Source organism: Mus musculus, chromosome 7, assembly GCF_000001635.26.
Source record: "Mus musculus strain C57BL/6J chromosome 7, GRCm38.p6 C57BL/6J".
NCBI lineage: Eukaryota > Metazoa > Chordata > Mammalia > Rodentia > Muridae > Mus > Mus musculus.
In genome coordinates, this window is record NC_000073.6 from 44918756 (window position 1) to 44936554 (window position 17799).

The 17799-nt window shown below is 46.8% G+C and overlaps 2 protein-coding genes across 4 annotated transcripts in view; one reads left to right on the plus strand and one right to left on the minus strand.

Annotated features, from left to right (window-relative positions):
* Ap2a1 (adaptor-related protein complex 2, alpha 1 subunit) overlaps positions 1 to 10735 on the minus strand; it is a 29118-nt gene extending 18383 nt beyond the window's left edge. For 2 of the 3 annotated variants that reach the window (NM_001077264.1, NM_007458.2), the window contains exon 1: positions 10525 to 10735. In NM_001077264.1, the coding sequence (NP_001070732.1) occupies positions 10525 to 10591 (67 nt within the window). In that variant the 5' untranslated portion in view covers positions 10592 to 10735. Of the gene's footprint in view, positions 1 to 9774; positions 10084 to 10524 lie in introns of those variants that run through there. The other variant, XM_006540569.4, reaches the window with a different exon arrangement.
* Tsks (testis-specific serine kinase substrate) overlaps positions 10717 to 17799 on the plus strand; it is a 28570-nt gene continuing 21487 nt past the window's right edge. Inside the window, exon 1 of the mRNA XM_006540793.4 lies at positions 10717 to 11072. Coding sequence (XP_006540856.1) covers positions 10993 to 11072 — 80 coding nt within the window. The 5' untranslated portion in view covers positions 10717 to 10992. The remainder of the gene's footprint in view (positions 11073 to 17799) is intronic.

Genomic DNA, 17799 nt, shown 5'->3' on the forward strand with positions numbered 1-17799 from the left:
TTTCTCTGTGTATCCCTGACTGTTCTGTTGCTCTGTACACCAGGCTGGCCTTCTGAGTGCTGGAATTAAAAGCATGCTAAAATGCTCCTGGAGGGCATGGGCAGGGCTCATTGGATGAAACGCTTGCTGCCCAAGCAGGAGGATCTTTCAGATCCATAGGTGATGCACACACACCCTAGCCCAAGTGAGCCCCACCAAGGGGTGAGAGGTGAAGCTGGGCCAATGCCTGAAGCTCACAAACCAAGGAGCCTGGCGACTGCAGCAGTGAGCAAGAGACGCTGTCGCACACCAGGGGAGAGGGAGGACTCGCCTAAGGGCGTCCTCTGACCTCAACACTCCTGTGTGCCTGCATGACAGACACGCATGTGTACTTTAGATTTGGATATATACATAAATATACTCCATGTTTCTGTTTTCTTTTGCAACAGTCTCTCCCTCTGTTACCAATTCCAATTCCTATCCCCACGAATGAAGAACACATGCTCTTAAATGTTGACCTACTTCTCCATGTAGGCACTCACTCATCTGTAAATTAATATGTGTATTTGTGTTTGTGCGTTCTGTAAGGAACTAAACCCAGGGCTTGGCCCCCAGCCCATTAACTGGGGATTCTAGGCAGGGGCTCTACCACTGAGCCACACCCCCAGCCCTACTGGGGGATGCTGAGCAAGCGCCCCACTGCGGAGTTACATCCTTTGTCCTAGATACAGTTTTGTGGGAAAGGGAAAATGGTTTTGATATGTCTGGTTGAATTCACACATCGGAACCTTACCACTACAGGGTCATCTGTGTGTGTGTGTGTGTGTCTTTCTTTAGGCTTTAGTCCACATCTATCAGATAGTGGCCTGGGCATAATTGATACATTCTGCTATTAAAAGGAACTCAGAGGGGCTAGAGAGATGGCTCAGTGGTGAAGAACATTTGCTGCTCTTCCTGAGGGTACAGGTTCAGTTCCCAGAGTCCACATGGTAGCTCACTACCAACTGTTAACTCCAGTTCCAGGGGATGCAATACTCTTCTGTCCTTTGAAGACACCAGACATGCACATTGTGTGCATACATACATACATACATACCTGCAGGAAAACCTTTCCTGCACATAAGGCCTGTCTACATAGTGAGCTCCAGGACATAGTGCTACATAGATCAGCCCTGCCTCAAGCCAAACAAAACAAAGATTAATATGCCTTTTATTTAAAATAGCAGAAAGAAAAGAGGGGATAGAGGAGACAGCAGTCAAAAGCACCAACTGCTCTTCCAGAAGACCTGGGTTCAATTTCCAGCACCCATGTGACAGCTCACACCATCTGTAACCTTAGTCCTGATGCTATTCTCTGAGGTCCAAAGGCACTTGGCAAAAAAGTGCTGCACAGACACACATGCAGGGAAAACACCCATAGATTTTTAAAAAAGATTTATTTAAAGCCGGGCGTGGTGGCATATGCCTTTAATCCCAGCACTCAGGAGGCAGAGGCAGGCAGATTTCTGATTTCAAGGCCAGCCTGGTCTACAGAGTGAGTTCTAGGACAGCCAGGGCTACCCAGAGAAACCCTGTCTGGAACACCCCCCCCCACAAAAAAAGATTTATTTATTTTTATATGTACTGATGTTTTGCCTGCATGTCTGTGCTGGGAATGAAACTCAGGGCCTCTGGAAGAGCAGCCATTGCTCTTAACTGCTGCACCTGGTGTTGGAGGAACATCATCCTTGCTACTTGGGAGACTAAGTGAGGGCAGTCACGAGCTCACACCCCAGCAGGCAGTGCTGGTGCATGCGTTTATCCCAGCACGTGATCTCTGAGTTCAAGTCCAACTTGGTCTACAGAGTGAGTTCTAGGACAGCCACAGTTATACAGAGAAACCCTGTCTGGGAAAAACAAAACCACAAACAAATAAACAAACAAACTCACTAAATTACAAAAAAAAACCAAGTTCAAGACCAACTTGGGTCAGAGTGAGTTCAAGGCTATCCTGGAATAGTTAATGATGCTCTATCTCAAAATCAAAAGAAAAAAAAAGAGCTGGCACTGACTGGAGCTCAGTGTAACGGCTCCAGCCTACAATCCTAGCACTTTGGAGGCTGAGGCAGAGGGATAGATATAAGCTCTAAGCTAACCTGGATTCTTAAAAGAGTAAGACTCTATTCCTAAAAATTTTAAACCAAAAGGCCGGGAGTATAGCTCACTTGGTAGCATGCTTGCCTAGCACAAAGCTCCAAGCTCCATCCCAGCACCTCTCGAAGCAGGTGCAGCACACCTGAAATCCCTGCAGATGGTGCAGTCCACCAAGAGTTTAGGGGGTAGCTTCATTATGCTTGGGAGCAGGGCTTAGTAGAGACCCCTTGCCTAAGGCCTTGGTTCCCATTCCCAGTACTAGGGGGAGAAGATAAAAGCAAAAGGCAAGCTGGGCATGGTGGCGCACGCCTTTAATCCCAGCACTCAGGAGGCAGAGGCAGGCAAATTTCTGAGTTCGAGGCCAGCCTGGTCTACAAAGTGAGTTCCAGGACAGCCAGGGCTACACAGAGAAACCCTGTCTCGAAAAACAAACAAACAAAAAAGGCAAAAGGCAGTCCTACAAAGAACATTCAGCATTCAGGGTCTAGGGACAGTGCAATGGGGCTCCAGAGAAGGAATTGCCCAAGGCCACTAGACAGACTGAGCTCTGGTTAGCTTCACTGTGGAGCCCTCAGCATAGACAGGCAGTCATCTCACCATCTCAGGAGGGATGCAAATGTGCCAATGAGTTTTAAAGCAATTCTCTCGTTCATACAGGGATGGATTCTTCCCTCTTTCTTTCTTTCTTTCTTTCTTTCTTTCTTTCTTTCTCTCTCTCTCTCTCTTTCTTTCCCTTCCTTCCTTCCTTCCTTCCTTCCTTCCTTCCTTCCTTCCTTCCTTCCTTCCTTCCTTCCTTCTTTGAAATGGTCCATGGGATGGAGTTAGCCCTCAAAGCTATGTAGTCTTGGTTGTCCTGGAATAACTCACTACGTAAAGGAGGCTAGCCTTGAACCCATAAAAGACCTGCCTGGCTCTCCCTCTCAAGTGACACATGGCATGGAGGGCTTTCTTGAGTGGGCGTGGGAATGAGCCACTCCTGCACTGCAGGGCGCTGGTTTGGTGGAGAGGCAGATGAGGACAACAGTGAGTGTTTGAACAGAGGCAAGGCTTGGGGAGACTGGGACTGAACAGGGGAGGAAGCCTCCTGTGAGGGGCAGAGGTGGGGCAATGGAAGCAGCAGACAGAAAGGCTTGCAGGGGGCAGGCAGGCAGCTGACAAGATGGAGAGCAGAAGGGATCTGCGCTCAAGCCTACTAAGAGTCAGGAGTGAGACCATCTCCCCAGGAGCGGCTGCCCGAGGTTAGCTTCCTTCATGACGGAGACCTACTCCAGCATGAAGCTTCCGGCTCAGAGGTCCGTGGGGGTGACAACCTCTGTAAGCGGTTACAGGAGCATCAGCATCAGGGTGCGTCTGTAATTACCTCAAGAGAATCTGGGCCAGCCTGGCCCTGCCCTGGAGGACCCTGTGTGCATCCGTGGAGAAAGTGCAGAGGCCTGACCCCTACACCTGTGAACCCTGACCAACGCCCATCAGCCATTGCTTCCACACCCTGGACTGCCATGAGACTGACTGTCCTGATCCAAAATATGGCCATGTGAGGCACTGGAACCAGGACAGTTGTGAGTGTGTATGTGTTCTCTCCTTCACATTTATGAGGACTAGAATTGAACTCTGGTCTCCAGGCTTGCCCGGCAAGTGCCTTTAGGTCTCACAAGCCCTACTTTGTTTGGTTGGAGATAGGCTTGCATTGAATGTGGATCTAACATGGGGCAGGATGCACTTCTTCCTCTGCTGTGGCTGTAGGCAGAGGGAGTCAGCACTCTAACCCCAAGGTCTTCTTCATGGACCTGCTCCAGAGGCACAGGGCTTGAGATAGGAGACAGCCCCAGCCTGCAGCTCCCTCTGATAAGGCTTCCCTGCTCAGGGAGGGAGCACCATGCCTTCACAGAGCCCAGGCTCATCAGCTGTTATCCTCAGAATCTGAGCTTCCTACTCAGGCCTGCCTGCTGTGCCCCACAGGCTCCCAGAGGGCTTCCTCCCTCCCAAACCTGACTCTATTCTCTCCTTGTCCATAGTTCTACCTGCACCCCTGCACCCCTGCATGCTCTCAGGACAAAGAGCAGCCTGACCTCTACCCACAACTTCCTAACCTCAGGACCTTTGCACCACCCATGGCTTGACTCATCCATACCTCTACATCCGACTGTGTTTTGAAGCAGAGCCCAGACAGCGCCTCACAAATCTCTCCCCTACTGGGCTAACACTGTTGCACATGTATTTTAGTATGAAATAAATAAATAAATAAATACTAAAATATAAATCACAAACCTATCATCTCAGTACTTGGGAGGTAGAGGCAGGGAGGTCAGATGTTGAAAGTCATCTTTATCTACGTAATAAGTTCAAAGCCAGTTATGATTAGTAAATGAATCCCTGTCTTAGAAAACCAAAAGCTGGGGCTGGAGAGATGGCTTAATGGTTAAGAGTACTGACTGCTCTTCCGAAGGTCCTGAATTCAAATCCCAGCAACCACATAGTGGCTCACAGTCATCCGTAATGAGATCTGACGCCCTCTTCTGGTGTGTCTGAAGTCAGCTATAGTGTACTTATGTATAATAAATAAATCTTAAAAAAAAAAAGAAAAGAAAAGAAAAAAGAAAACCAAAAGCTAAGAAAAACGTCAGTTAAAAAGCAAGAGATATCGCTTCTCAGCCTTTTGGCTAAGCTCAAGTGTAAAAAGCAAGAGATAAAATTTATATGAAGCAATGTCTACAGTGAATTTCTCCTACAATGGGCCACTGCAGGCAGGTGGGGAGGTGTGTATTTCAGATGATGCATGCAGATTTTAGTGTCTGATAATCTGACCTAGGATGCCTATGGAGTATTTAGAACTGAGTGAAAGGATAGATGAATTGAAATAATAATGTCAAAAAGTATTTCGACTAGAATTTTGAAGTTGGTAATAAAAAGAATACTAGCCAGGCAATGGTGGCACACACCTTTAATCCCAGAACTTAGAAGGCTGAGGCAGGAAGATCTCTGGGAGTTTGAGGTCAGCCTATTCTGCAAGGTCAAATTCCAGGACAGCCAGGGATACACAGAGAAACCCTGTTTCAAAACAACAATAACAACATATCTTAGTTAAAAGCTGTATACTGTGGCTGTATACAGCTGGGTTGTGGTGGTGCAGGCCTTTAATCTCAGCTCTCAGGCTGGCAAGATGGCTCAGCGGTTAAGAGCACTGACTGCTATTTTGAAGGTCCTGAGTTCAAATCCCAGCAACCACATGGTGGCTCACAACCACCCGTAATGAGATCTGATGCCCTCTTCTGGTGTGTCTGAAGTCAGCTAAAGTGTACTTATGTATAATAAATAAATCTTTGGGCTGGAGAGAGCAGGGTTGACCAGAGCGAGCAGAGGTCCTAAAAATTCAATTCCCAACAACCACATGAAGGCTCACAGCCATCTGTACAGTTACAGTGTACTCACATACATAAAATAAATAACTCTTAAAAAAAAAAATCTCAGCACTCAGGAAGCAAAGACAGGCAGATCTCTGAGTTCGAGGTCAGTCTCATCTGCAGAGCAAGTTCCAGGACAGCCAGAGCTTCACAGAAAAATCCTGTCTAGAAAAACAAAACACAAACAAGCAAAAAGCTGCACACTGTGAAACTCTCTTAGCTTCTGTATTTACAGAACTGTGCACTCAGCATCCGCATCTGATCCCAGAATATTCTCTTTCACAAAAGCCCCGACTCCTGAGCAACGAGCAGTGGCTCCCCACCCCCTCCCAGCGCTGACCTCAAAGCCCCACTCTTCTCTGGCTTCCTCTGTGGTCCAGCCTCTGGTAACATGCCATCCACATAGAATCCGAGATTGGCTGTTCTCACTTGAGAAAGTTCTATCCATTTCTACCTTTTTAAATTTATTATCTGCATTATGTATGTGTAAGCACAAGTGTGGTGGTGAGAAGACAGTTCTCTCCTACCATGTGGGTCCCCAGGATAAAATTCAGACCCTCAGGCGTGGCAGCAAGCACCTTTATCCACTGAGCCACCTGGCCAGCCCTGTCATGGTTCTGTTTGTTTTGAGACAAGTTTTCTCTGTGTTGCTTAGGCTGACTTCAAAGTTAAAATTGTCCTGCCTGGCAGATCTCAGTGAGTTTGAGGCCAGCCTACTCTACAAAGTAAGTTCCAGGATAGACAGGACTACACAGAGAAACCTCTGTATGTGTGTGTGAAGAGAGAGAGAGAGAGAGAGAGAGAGAGAGAGAGAGAGAGAGAGAGAGAGAGAGAGAGAAGAAAGGAAGGAAGGAAGGAAGAAATCGTCCACTGGGCGGTGGTGGCGCACGTCTTTAATCCCAGCACTTGGGAGGCAGAGGCAGGCGGATTTCTGAGTTCGAGGCCAGCCTGGTCTACAGAGTGAGTTCCAGGACAGCCAGGGCTATACAGAGAAACCCTGTCTCAAAAAAAAAAAAAAAAAAAAACCCACAGGAAAAAAAAAGAAAGAAAGAAATCGTCTTGCTTCAGTGATGACAAGAGTGAGCCACCATCAGGTCTGGTTCTTTGGAGATGGAACCCTGGAGTCAACAGTCTAGAAACGCACTCTACCTTTCAACTACGCACTAGCCTCTTTTTAGCCTCTTTTTTTTTTTTTTTGAGACAGGGTCTCATTACATAGCCTTGGCTGTCCTGGAACTCATTATGTAGACCTGGCTGGTCTCAAACTCACAGACATCTGCCTGCCTCTGCCATCCAAGTGCTGGGACTAAAGGCGTGTGCTAACACTGCTGGTATATGTATGTGTATGGGGTGTTTTACCTGCGTGTGTGTCTGTGTGTGCAGTACCTACTGAGGCCAGATGGTGTCCCCTGGAACTTAAGTTGCAGATGGCTGTGAGCTGCCATTCGATACTGGGAATCAAAGCCAGATTCTCTGGAGGAGCAGCCAGTGGACTCACCTACTACACTATCCTCTAGACCCTACAGGGTTTCTATGTGTAGTCACCTTGGTCCTGGAACTGGCTCTGTAAACAAGGCTGGCCTTATACTCACAGATCTGCCTGTCTCTGCCTCAGTGCTGTGATTAAATGTGTGCACCACCACTACTTGGCTCAGGCCCTACTTCTCATTTTAAGTTGCTCGAGCTGGTTTTGAACTTCTCTATAACACAAGGTGGTTTTTTAAAATTGTTATTAATATATTTATTACATATATGTATGCATGTGTGTGGGTGCAAATACCATGGTATGCTTGTAGCAGTCAGAGGACAACTGTAGGAGTCGGTTCTCTCCTTCCACCATGCGATTCCAGGATCTGAACCCATGTCAGGTTGGCAGCAAGTGTCTCTACCTCCTGAGCTATGCAGTCAGGCCCAGGCTGACTGTGGACTTGAAGTCCCCCTGTCTCAGTCTCTGGAATAGCTGGCATGACAGGCCTGCGCTCTAGTCGGGGTTCTGTTTGCATTTCTTGCCTGACTTGTATCAAGCCACAAAGACAGCTGTCCTCATCTGTGAGGACAGCCCTGCCCTGCCAGAGGTATCATCTCCCCCGGCTCTTCTCTAGGGTCCTACAGCGCGGTACCTTTCCTTCCCCAAACCCAACAGAAATTCTCTTTGCCAATCCTTCAAAACTGCCCTAAAGCCTGACCAATCCCTTTATTTCGTTTGGATTATTCATGTGTAGGACTAAGTATGTGAATGTGCATGCCCTTGGAGACCATAAGACGGTGTGAAGTCCCACAGAGCTAGAGTTACAGGCATTTCTAAGCCAACTGATGTGGGAACCAAACGTTGGTTCTCTGCAAGTATTTTTAACTGCTGAGCCACCTCTCCAGCCCCCTTGGGGTTGGTTTCTGTTTTGTTTTGTTTTTTTGAGCCAAGTCTTGCTATGGCGCCCAGACTGTCCTTAAACTCACCATCCTGGTGCTGTGGCCTTCCAAATGCTACTCTGACAGTGTGCAACTCCAGCCCCTTGCTTCTGCTCCCATCTGAGCAGTCCTGTTCTCACACTTGCCCTAGAGGTCTGTGCTACCGTTGCTTTGGTTCCCCACTGCCATCCTAACTTCACACTGCAGACAGAGCAATCATTCAACAGTTTAGACTTTCTCCTTGATGCATGGTCTTGTCTAAGCTAACCTGAGACTCACCAGCCTCCTTTCAGCCCCACCATGCCTGGTTCTAGAGGAATCCAGTGAATCACCTCCTGCCTCTGCTCAAAAGCATCCTATAGCTCTCAGTTTAGCCACGGAAAAGCTACAGTGGTGCTCAGAGCCCTTCAGCCTCCATGTCTCCTCAGTCCTCACTCAGGTACAATGCTTGCATGTACTTGGCCTAAGCATGCTCCAACTGCAACACCTCTGAACACTTTACCTCCCTGCATGGACCCTGCTCCTCTCACACCCAGGACTTACGACCTTTCCAGTCCTGATACTGTCCACAGGGCCAGCCATGGCAGACCAGCCTGTGTTCCCTTCTGCTACTCTATCTCTCTTAAGGAACAGATGCCCAAACAACATGAAGTTTTGGGGTTTTTTTGTTTTGTTTTGGTTTTGTCTTTGTGGTGCTAGGGATGGAACCCAGGACCTTGTTCATCCTAGGTAGATGCTCTATCATCAAGCTATGCCCTCAGCCCTTCACTGAGATGCTGGGCACATATGCTCTACTGCTGGACACCAGCCCCAGCTCCAAGGCTAGCAATTCTACAGAGCTGTAAGCCCAGTGTCTCAAATAGGGACTTTTATACAGGAGGAATCAAATAGTATTCATCATATAAACAAGTCATCTTATCTCCGCGGGTGACATCCTATTAGAAATGGAGGTAGCCAAAGGGACTAAGTGGGGTGCAGAGGGTCACCCATCAGTAGTTAACAGATAAACCACACCCATTTTTAACAGATACCCATGCCAAAGTCTACAACCCTTCCTAGCTCCGCCTCTTTTCACCGGGTCTGAAGCATCTCCCAGGTAAGGGAGCACACAGCTTCCCACTGTCCTTTTGCTGACACCTACTGAACTCAACATCCCCCCCCCCCCGCCCCCGAGCAGCTTGGAGGAGTCCTTCTTTAGATGTTAGCCAATGCCAACAGCAGCTACAAGGACCTGGCCTAGGACCTCACCCCACATCAGCCCAGCCACCCCTCATTAAGAAGCCATCAGCAGCCTCTCCTGACAGGAATAAACTGAGAGGTGAGGTCCCTCGTTCAAGGTCACCCAGTGACAGAGTTCTGTAACACAAAGCCAGCTCTGGCTGACCACATCTACTCATGGACCCTCTGAAGGGTCCTGACAGCTCCACACAGAGCATCTACTCCCTGGAGTTGAGAGCTGACCAGCAGCCAGGCCAGGCCATTGTTACAACCCTTCCTAGAAGGGACTATGGTCCTCATATTGCTGTAATAAGCCAAAAAAGGCTTGGATCCAGGCCTGCCTTGTTCCCTTCCTCAGGGTACAAACTTCCCCTCCCCCAGCTTGATAGAGCTCTTCTCACAGAGCATTAAGATACCTTGCTTCCATCATAAACACTCACTCTGTGATACCTTCCCAGAGCCTGCTGGTATCTTAGGTTCCCCAAGACTTTATACTATAGTCCCTTATTTTTTACATGTAGCCTCTTCAATGCTGTCCTTGTTTGGGGGTGGGGGATTAGGGGGACGTTAGCTGTTTCAGACAGGGTCTCTCTGTGTAACCCTGGCTGTCATGGACTCACAGAGATCATCAGCCTACCTGTGTCTCAGAGGTAGTAGGATTAAAGGCCTGCACAAGTACACCTGGTGCCTTCCATGTCTTTTACACAATCTTCCATGTAGAGTCTTTTCATACATCATCCTCTGGTCCTCTGTCCCTTACCTCTTCATCTCTGGTCCTTCTGCTGTCCCCCCAACCTTATCATCTCTAGTTTCTCTGCTATGTCCTCACCTTATCATCTGGGGGCCCTATGGTGTTGTTCCTACCCTATCATCTCTGCTTCCTCTGCAGTTTCCCCACTTCCATCACTGATCCCTCTGCTGTCCCCCACCTTATCTTCTCTATCCTTCTGCTGTCACCCCATTTCTATTTCTGATTCCTCTGGTATCTCCCCACTTCATCATCTCTGGTTACCCTGATCCCCCCCCCCCCCCACACACACACACACACTTTATCATCTCGAGTCCCTCTGCTGTCTTCCCACTTTATTATATCTGGTCTTTCTGCTGTCCCCAATTATATCATCTCTGGTTCCTGGGCAGTTCCCCAACTTCTGGCCCCTGGCCCTAGGTGGTTGCCCGCCTCCCATCTCTTCTGCGTCCCTGATTTCCTCCATCTAGGCTCGAGATGGCACTGAATGACCTACCTAACCCGTTGCCCTATTCCCTCCACCTCCTCCCGCCACGTCCGCCCGCGCCATCCTGGTCCTTCCCGGGAGGACACCCCCGCGCTTCCCTGCTCCCTCCGCCCGGTCGCCGCGTGACCCCCGGGCCCCGGTCATGAGCTCACAGTTCCGGATGTCGGAGATGAACACGGCGAGCCCACGCATGCCATCGCCTTTGGATACAGCCGGCATGATGGCGGAGGGCTCGGCTCCAAGCCTGGCCGAACGGGCGCGGGGCTGGCTGGCGGCACCGGGCGGAAAGGACCCCAGACGGCGCCGAGGAGCCGGCCGGGGGAGGGCGGGCTAGCGGCGGGCTGGCTGCAGGCCGACGCCCCGCCTCAGACCCGCCCCTACGGATTGTCATCCGGGAACGTACGCCACTTGTTAGCTGAGAGCCCTGCCGCTCACAATAGAACGCCCGCCCTCCTCTCTCTCTGATTGGCTAAATAGTAAAGACACCAGGTGATGATTGGTGCAGTACCGGGCTATTTCCGTTCGGAGCAGGGAGGCAGGGGGCGTTGCCCTAGAGACGGGGGAGTTCGATGACACACTCTGGGACCGCCCCCTGAACGGCCGAGACCAACGCTAATTGGATGGACTACCAGCTCCGCGCCAGTAGGGCGGGATGTAAGAGGCCGAAGGAGGCGGAACTTCGGGAAAAGAAGACCAATGGGTGAGGAGATTGCTCTTCGCAAGGCTCTGCCGATTCGCCGGAAGCGTCATACTTCCGCCCTCGAAGGGGCGGTTGTGGGGGGCGGGCAAAAGGGCGACGATCCGTAGAGAAGGAAGGAGAAAGAAGCCCTGTCAGTTAGCTGAACTGCGATAGGTGGAGCGATGCCTGCAATTCCCTGCTGCAGAGAGGGGCTGGGCGAGGCGGTAGACCGTGAGGTGTCCACTACGCAGGCGCCTCCCTCTTCCCAGTCGGTCTCCACTCCCGAGCCCCGGCCTCGGGAGCATTCCCTTCCCTAAAAACAACGCCTGGAAATTTGACTTGTCTGCAAACCTCTTATCCATGAGAGGAGGGACTGCCGGTTAAGGATTGTTACCATAGACACTGAGGTCCAAAGAGATTGAGTGGCTTCCCCAAGACTACAGCTCAAAAATGGAAAACTGGGATTACTATTTTGGTTTTTAAACATTTTTCAATATAGGTTACTCTTTTTTCCTCCCTAAACCCCAGTACCGAAGACAATCTGCCTATAATGGTCATAAGATCAAAATTGCTTCCTCCATCAGTTCTGGAGAACCACTCAAGGAAAAGCCAGTTAAAGCCACAGCTGAGGACTGGGTCAGTTTGTTTTGCTTCCGACTCCCTAGGTTCTATGGTTCACTAGTTGCAGGGAAGTCAAAGCCCCCAGAACACCAATGCCCGGGGTTATTGAGAAATTTGGGGCAAAGGGACTTGGGAGAGTCCATGTCTATTATCCCCATGAACAAAACGGCACCCCTGACAGGCTTTTCTAATTTGACACCCCCAGAATGGGTCTAGAAGGTAGTTATGTCCTGGGACCTAGGAAGAGGCAGCACTGAGTCCTTGTGAATAGAAGGTAGTGTTCTGTGAGTTTGAGGCCAGCCTGATCTATGTAAACAGCTCCAGGATAGCCAGGACTACATGGAGAGTCCCTGTCTCAAAAACAGAAAAGGTTAAGGATGTAACGTTTAATCCCCCAGTGAGAGAATGGGTGTATGTGTGGCTCAGAGGTAGAGCCTCTGCCTAGAACTCCCCAGTGAGGGGCTGGGGTGTGGCTCAGATATAAACCTCCTGCCTTGAATCCCCCAGTGAGGGACTGAGTCCTGTTTCAGTGGACGAGTACTTGACTATTACATCCAAATGCTGAGTTCAATCCTCAGCACTGGAAAAAAAAAAAAGTCACAAAATCAGATGTCTATTTCCTAAAGAGTTTCTAAGTATTAGAGACTTCATAAAATACTTAAGGATACAGCTTGCAAGAGATGTTTGGACTAATCGTCCTAGGAGGGATGTGAAGAGGAGACATAAAATGTAGCAAGAATATATACAAAGTCTGTCTCCAATTAGCCTATCTTCCTATTCGCTGCTTCTCTGCTCCTGTAGCCTGGTAAGGACAAGAGGAGTTATTGAGCTCTGGGTGAAAAGAAAAGCCTTTAATTCCAGGCCCCTCACACACAGATGGGAACCTCATTGTTCCCCTACATGTCCAGGCTGTTTGTGTAGCTGTTGTTCTGATATTGCTTGTTTGTTTTGAAACAGAGACACACTATGTACACCAGACTGGCCTGGAATCACAGAGATTCTCCCACCTCTGACTCCATACGGTTAGGATTAATGGTGTGTGCCACTATGCCCAGTTCACAGGCTTTTGGCTTTGGTTTTGTTGTTGTTGTCGTTGTTGTTTTTAAGGTTTATTGTTTTATGTATACAGCATTCTGCCTACATGTATGCCTGCAGGCCAGAAGAGGGCACCAGATCTCATGATGGATGAGAGTTGAACTGGGATTTGAACTCAGGACCTCTGTTAGAGCAGACAGTGCTCTTAACCTCTGAGCCATCTCTCCAGCCCTCACAGGTTTATTTTTAAGTCCAGACCTAAAGCGAAAGCTTTCTGAAATGCAGCAAATATCAGGGGAAGGAACTCAGACTGTCTTCTGCCAAACCCAGCAGTGTCATCTGTGGGAAGCACAGCTTAGAGTAAGCATTGGAGAAACCAGACCTGTTTTCTTCAACAAACGGAAAGGAATGGTTTCTGGCTACTTGGTCCCTCCAATCTCTTGAGTTTTATCTATCAGTGGCTAGAACACATCCCTTTGAAAGAGACCCCATGGACTTGGCCTCTTCCACAGTCAGAGTCTGTCACAGATCCTTCCTCTAGGAGGTGCCTGTCTTTGGCTACTTTGTAAGTTCTTCTTTCTTCCACCCTTCTCCACCACTTTTCTGCCCACAAGACAAGAGAAAAAAAGGATAAAGAGGAAAGGAAAAAATTCCTGAATAAAGTTAGGGGTAGGAAAGAGGGCGTAAGTTTCTTGAAGCAAGTTTGATTTTCGTCATCAGGATATTTAACTTCATCTTCTTATTTCTTCTTTGCACCCGACTACTTAGCAAACCATAACGAACAACAACAGCAACCAACAACCCCCCAACCACCCACACTAGCTCTCAGGCCCTAGCATTTATATACCCTCTAAAAAGTCCCCAGAATTCCATACATCATGCACTCACAGAAACAGCACGAGGCAAATCATAGTCAGCTGCTGTGGACAATGTGAAGCAATCCATATCCCGCACCCAGCATTAAAACAAAAAATTTAATTCTTATATTTCTGTTTTGTTTTGTTTTGTTTTTAAGAAACCAAAGTTCCAAAATTCTCTCTACTTTTCTCCCTTTCTGTTTTAACCCATGAATTAGGCTGTGTGTAACAGGTAACTTTAAACAGAGGCATTTTCAATGAAACAAGCACTTTTCAAAGCAGTGGCCAAGGTTTTCAGGAATCTCTCCTGCTCAGCTGTAGTCTTTGTCAGTTTTGATGGTATCCAGAGCTTTTCGTTGCCTATGGATACAAACATTCTGCATCCCAAAGGCAAAACTTTCCCTTCCAGTCTGATGTTGACACATCCTTAGAGTATATAGACTGATCTAATTCCAGCTCTTCTATAGCCCAGAGTCTCATGGCTGCTGTTGTTCCTTGCTCATTAACACTCAGGAAATTTAAAGTTAACACAGCACTATTTAATCTATCCCTATCTCTAGGAGTCTCTATTCTTCCTTTTTCTTTTGTAAGCATTTCTTTTAAGGTATGATTAGAACTTTCTACAACTGCTTGCCCTGTAGGATTGTGTGGTATACCTGCAGTGTGCTCTATATTATAATATGCAAAAAATGACTTCACCTTACTGGAAACCGATGCACGGCATTGCCACTCTTGATTTGCACAGGTATACCCATAAGTAGCCATTGCTTCCAGGACAATTACAGAACAAGCCTTTGCAGAACACAAAGCAGCCGCCCGTTGAAATCCCGAGTATGTAGCAATGGTATGGTGTCCAAACTTTAGTTTTCCAAATTCTGCAAAATGAAACACAACCATCTTCTATATTTCATTTCTTTTGGTACCCCTACGGTTACTTCTCAAAGGTAATAGAGTTTGGTTGTACAAAGAACAAGCAGGACATTTTCTTATAAATTTTTTGGCTTGTTGCTAAGTGATACACAATTTTTTTCCTTAAACCTTTTTGATGTTAACATGGTGGTTTTCATAAAAATTTGAGGCTTCTTTTTTCTTTTTCTTTTGTTTTTTGTTTTTTGTTTGTTTGTTTGTTTTTAGAGACAGGGTTTCTCTGTATAGCCCTGGCTGTCCTGGAACTCACTTTGTAGACCAGGCTGGCCTCGAACTCAGAAATCCGCCTGCCTCTGCCTCCCAAGTGCTGGGACTAAAGGCAAGCAATACCACCACCCGGCAAATTTGAGGCTTTTAATACATTTCCTATTAATAATTAGCCAATCTCTTCACTTCCTTGTGCTAATAGAACTGGCAAGCATGTATGAGACTGAATATGAGCGATATGTAATGGATAGTTTCAATTTCTGATTGCTTATTGTAGCAGGGTAGATAGAATAAGACTATGTCAATTGTTGGGAACAGACCTGGCAGAAATTGTAATACCTGCTGAGATTATGTGACTATGGATAACCAATGAAAATTGGTGCTAGGTGGTGGTGGAACACGCCTTTAGTCCCAGCACTTGGGAGGCAGAGGCAGGCAGATTTCTGAGTTCGAAGCCAGCCTGGCCTCAGAGTGAGTTCCAGGACAGCCAGGGCTATACAGAGAAACCCTGTCTCGAAAAACAAACAAACAAACAAACAAATAAATAAATAAAGTATCTGCAACATAATCAGCCAACAAAATATTATCCATGTAATGATAAATAATGGGTTGAGGAAATTGCCTACAAATTATTTCTAGCAGTTGTTACATAAAATATTGACATAGGAATATGTAACATTCCTTGTGGGAAAACTTTCCACTCATATCTTTTTATAGGTTGAGCATTATTATGGGAAGGTACTGTGAATACATACATTTCCCTATCCTGCATTTGCAAGAAGATAGTTAAAAAAAAATTAAATCAATTACTATCACAGGCCATGACTTAGGTAATAAAGAAAGTAAAGGACTCCCAGGCTGTAACAGACCCATTGATTGGCTTACCCTATTCACTGCTCTTCAGTCTGTTCACATTATCCTTTCCCATGATTTCTTTTTTGTAACAAATACAGGGGGATTCCATGGGTTGGTAGACTCTTCTATATGTTGAGACTCCAGCTGCTCTTGTACCAACTGTTCAATTGCCTGTAATTTTTCCTTAGGTAAGGGCCACTGATCTACCCACACAGGTTTGTCAGTCAACTGTTTTAAGGGTAGAGCCCTTGGTACTTTAGTACCACCCCCATTATAAATTGGAAACTCAGTCTCTATCATGTCCTGTGTTGGACAATTGGCACAGGCACAGCCTGGATTGGTTTTTGATGACATATATCAATATCTTCTCCAGGAGCATCTACCATGTCAGCCCTTATTTCATCATGGGATTGCAGGAATGTTAATCTCAGTGTCCCACTGTTGTAAAAGATCCCTTCCCCTTATATCTGTGGATATGTCAACCGCATAATGTCTTCTTTTTTAAAAAAAGATTTTATTTATTTATTTAATGTGTGTGAGTACACAGTCTCTGTGTTCAGACATACCAGAAGAGGGCATCAGATCTCATTATAGATGGTTGTGAGCCACTACGTGGTGGCTGAGAATTGAACTCAGAAATTCTAGGAAGAACAGTCAGTGCTCTTAGCCAGTGAGCCATCTCTCCAACACCACATAATGTCTTAACTTTTCTGTTTGGCCTTCCAGTCCCACACATTTAACCCATCACACACTTTGTTTTACCTGAGATAGCTCTCCAATTTTTAAGAACTGGGTATAGGGCTGGAGAAATGGCTCAGTGTTTAAGAACTCTGACTGCTCTTCTGAAGATCCTGAGTTCAAATCCTGACAACCACATGGTCCTGAGTTCAAATCCTAGCAACCACATGGTGGCTCACAACCATCTGTAATGAGATCTGACGCCCTCCTCTGGTGTGTCTGAAGACAGCTACAGTGTACTTACATATAATAATAAATTAATTTAAAAAAAAAAAGAACTGGGTATAAAGCCGGGCGGTGGTGGCGCACACCTTTAATCCCAGCACTTGGGAGGCAGAGGCAGGTGGATTTCTGAGTTTGAGGCCAGCCTGGTCTACAAAGTGAGTTCTAGGACAGCCAGGGTTACACAGAGAAACCCTGTCTCAAAAAACAAAACAAACAAAAAAACAAACAAAAAGGAACTGGGTAAAACTTTTGAAGTTGCAATTCTGAATTACAAAGTTTTTGTGAGATGATCAGCTCCTGTATCCACCAAGTCTTCTATTTCAATATCATTTACTTGCAATTTCAATTCTGGTCTCTGATCACTAACTATTGTTTGCAAGGACGCACATTTTCTAGGACTTTGAAACCCTTTGTTCTTTCCACAGGCACAGCTTTGCCTTTGATGTAGGGAAACAGTAGCAGCTGAGCAATATTATCCCCTGTGTTAAACTGCAGCTCTCTTTTCACATAGGCCATAATGGTCATTTCTCCTTTGACATCTTCATAATCTTCATCTATAATTCCTGGATGCACAACGCATCCTTTTTTTTTTCCTTAAAAAATTATTTATTTATTTTATGTATATAAGTACATTGTAGCTGTCTTCAGACACACCAGTAGAGGGCATCTGATCACTTTACAGATGGCTGTAAGTCACCATGTGGTTGCTGGGAATTGAACTCAGAACCTCTGGAAGAACAGTCAGTGTTCCAAACCGCTGAGCCATCTCTCCAGCTCCACAGTGCATCCTTGGGAAGTCAATCCACTCCTTCCCAAGATCATCTCTACTACCCTATGGGCAAAAGACCATAAACTCCAGTAGGTATTTTATAACATTGATTTTGGGGAGAGGATAGTGTCAGATGTTTATCTATGACCAAGCCTAGAGCAGCGTTGCCTTCAGTAGCATACATTTGATCTGCAATACTTAGTTGACGGTTTTTTGTTTTTTTCTGCCTGCTTGTGATTTCCTGGTTGACAAGAGGCAAACGGCTCACACTTTTTGCTGCAGGGCCTCAAGCCAGGCCCCCAAAGCTGTTTCTCCCTGTATGAAACTGCATTGACTAACTCTCTTGGACATATTCATCAGTCCAATGGGAACACTTGCCACATCACCTGCACACCCCTGAAAGCTTAGGTCTTCTTTCTTGTTCATATTTAGAAAAACCTTAGAGATTCCTTGTTCACAATTTTGTTGCATATGACCAAATTTCCCACAACTAAAGCACCAAGCATTTTGAGAT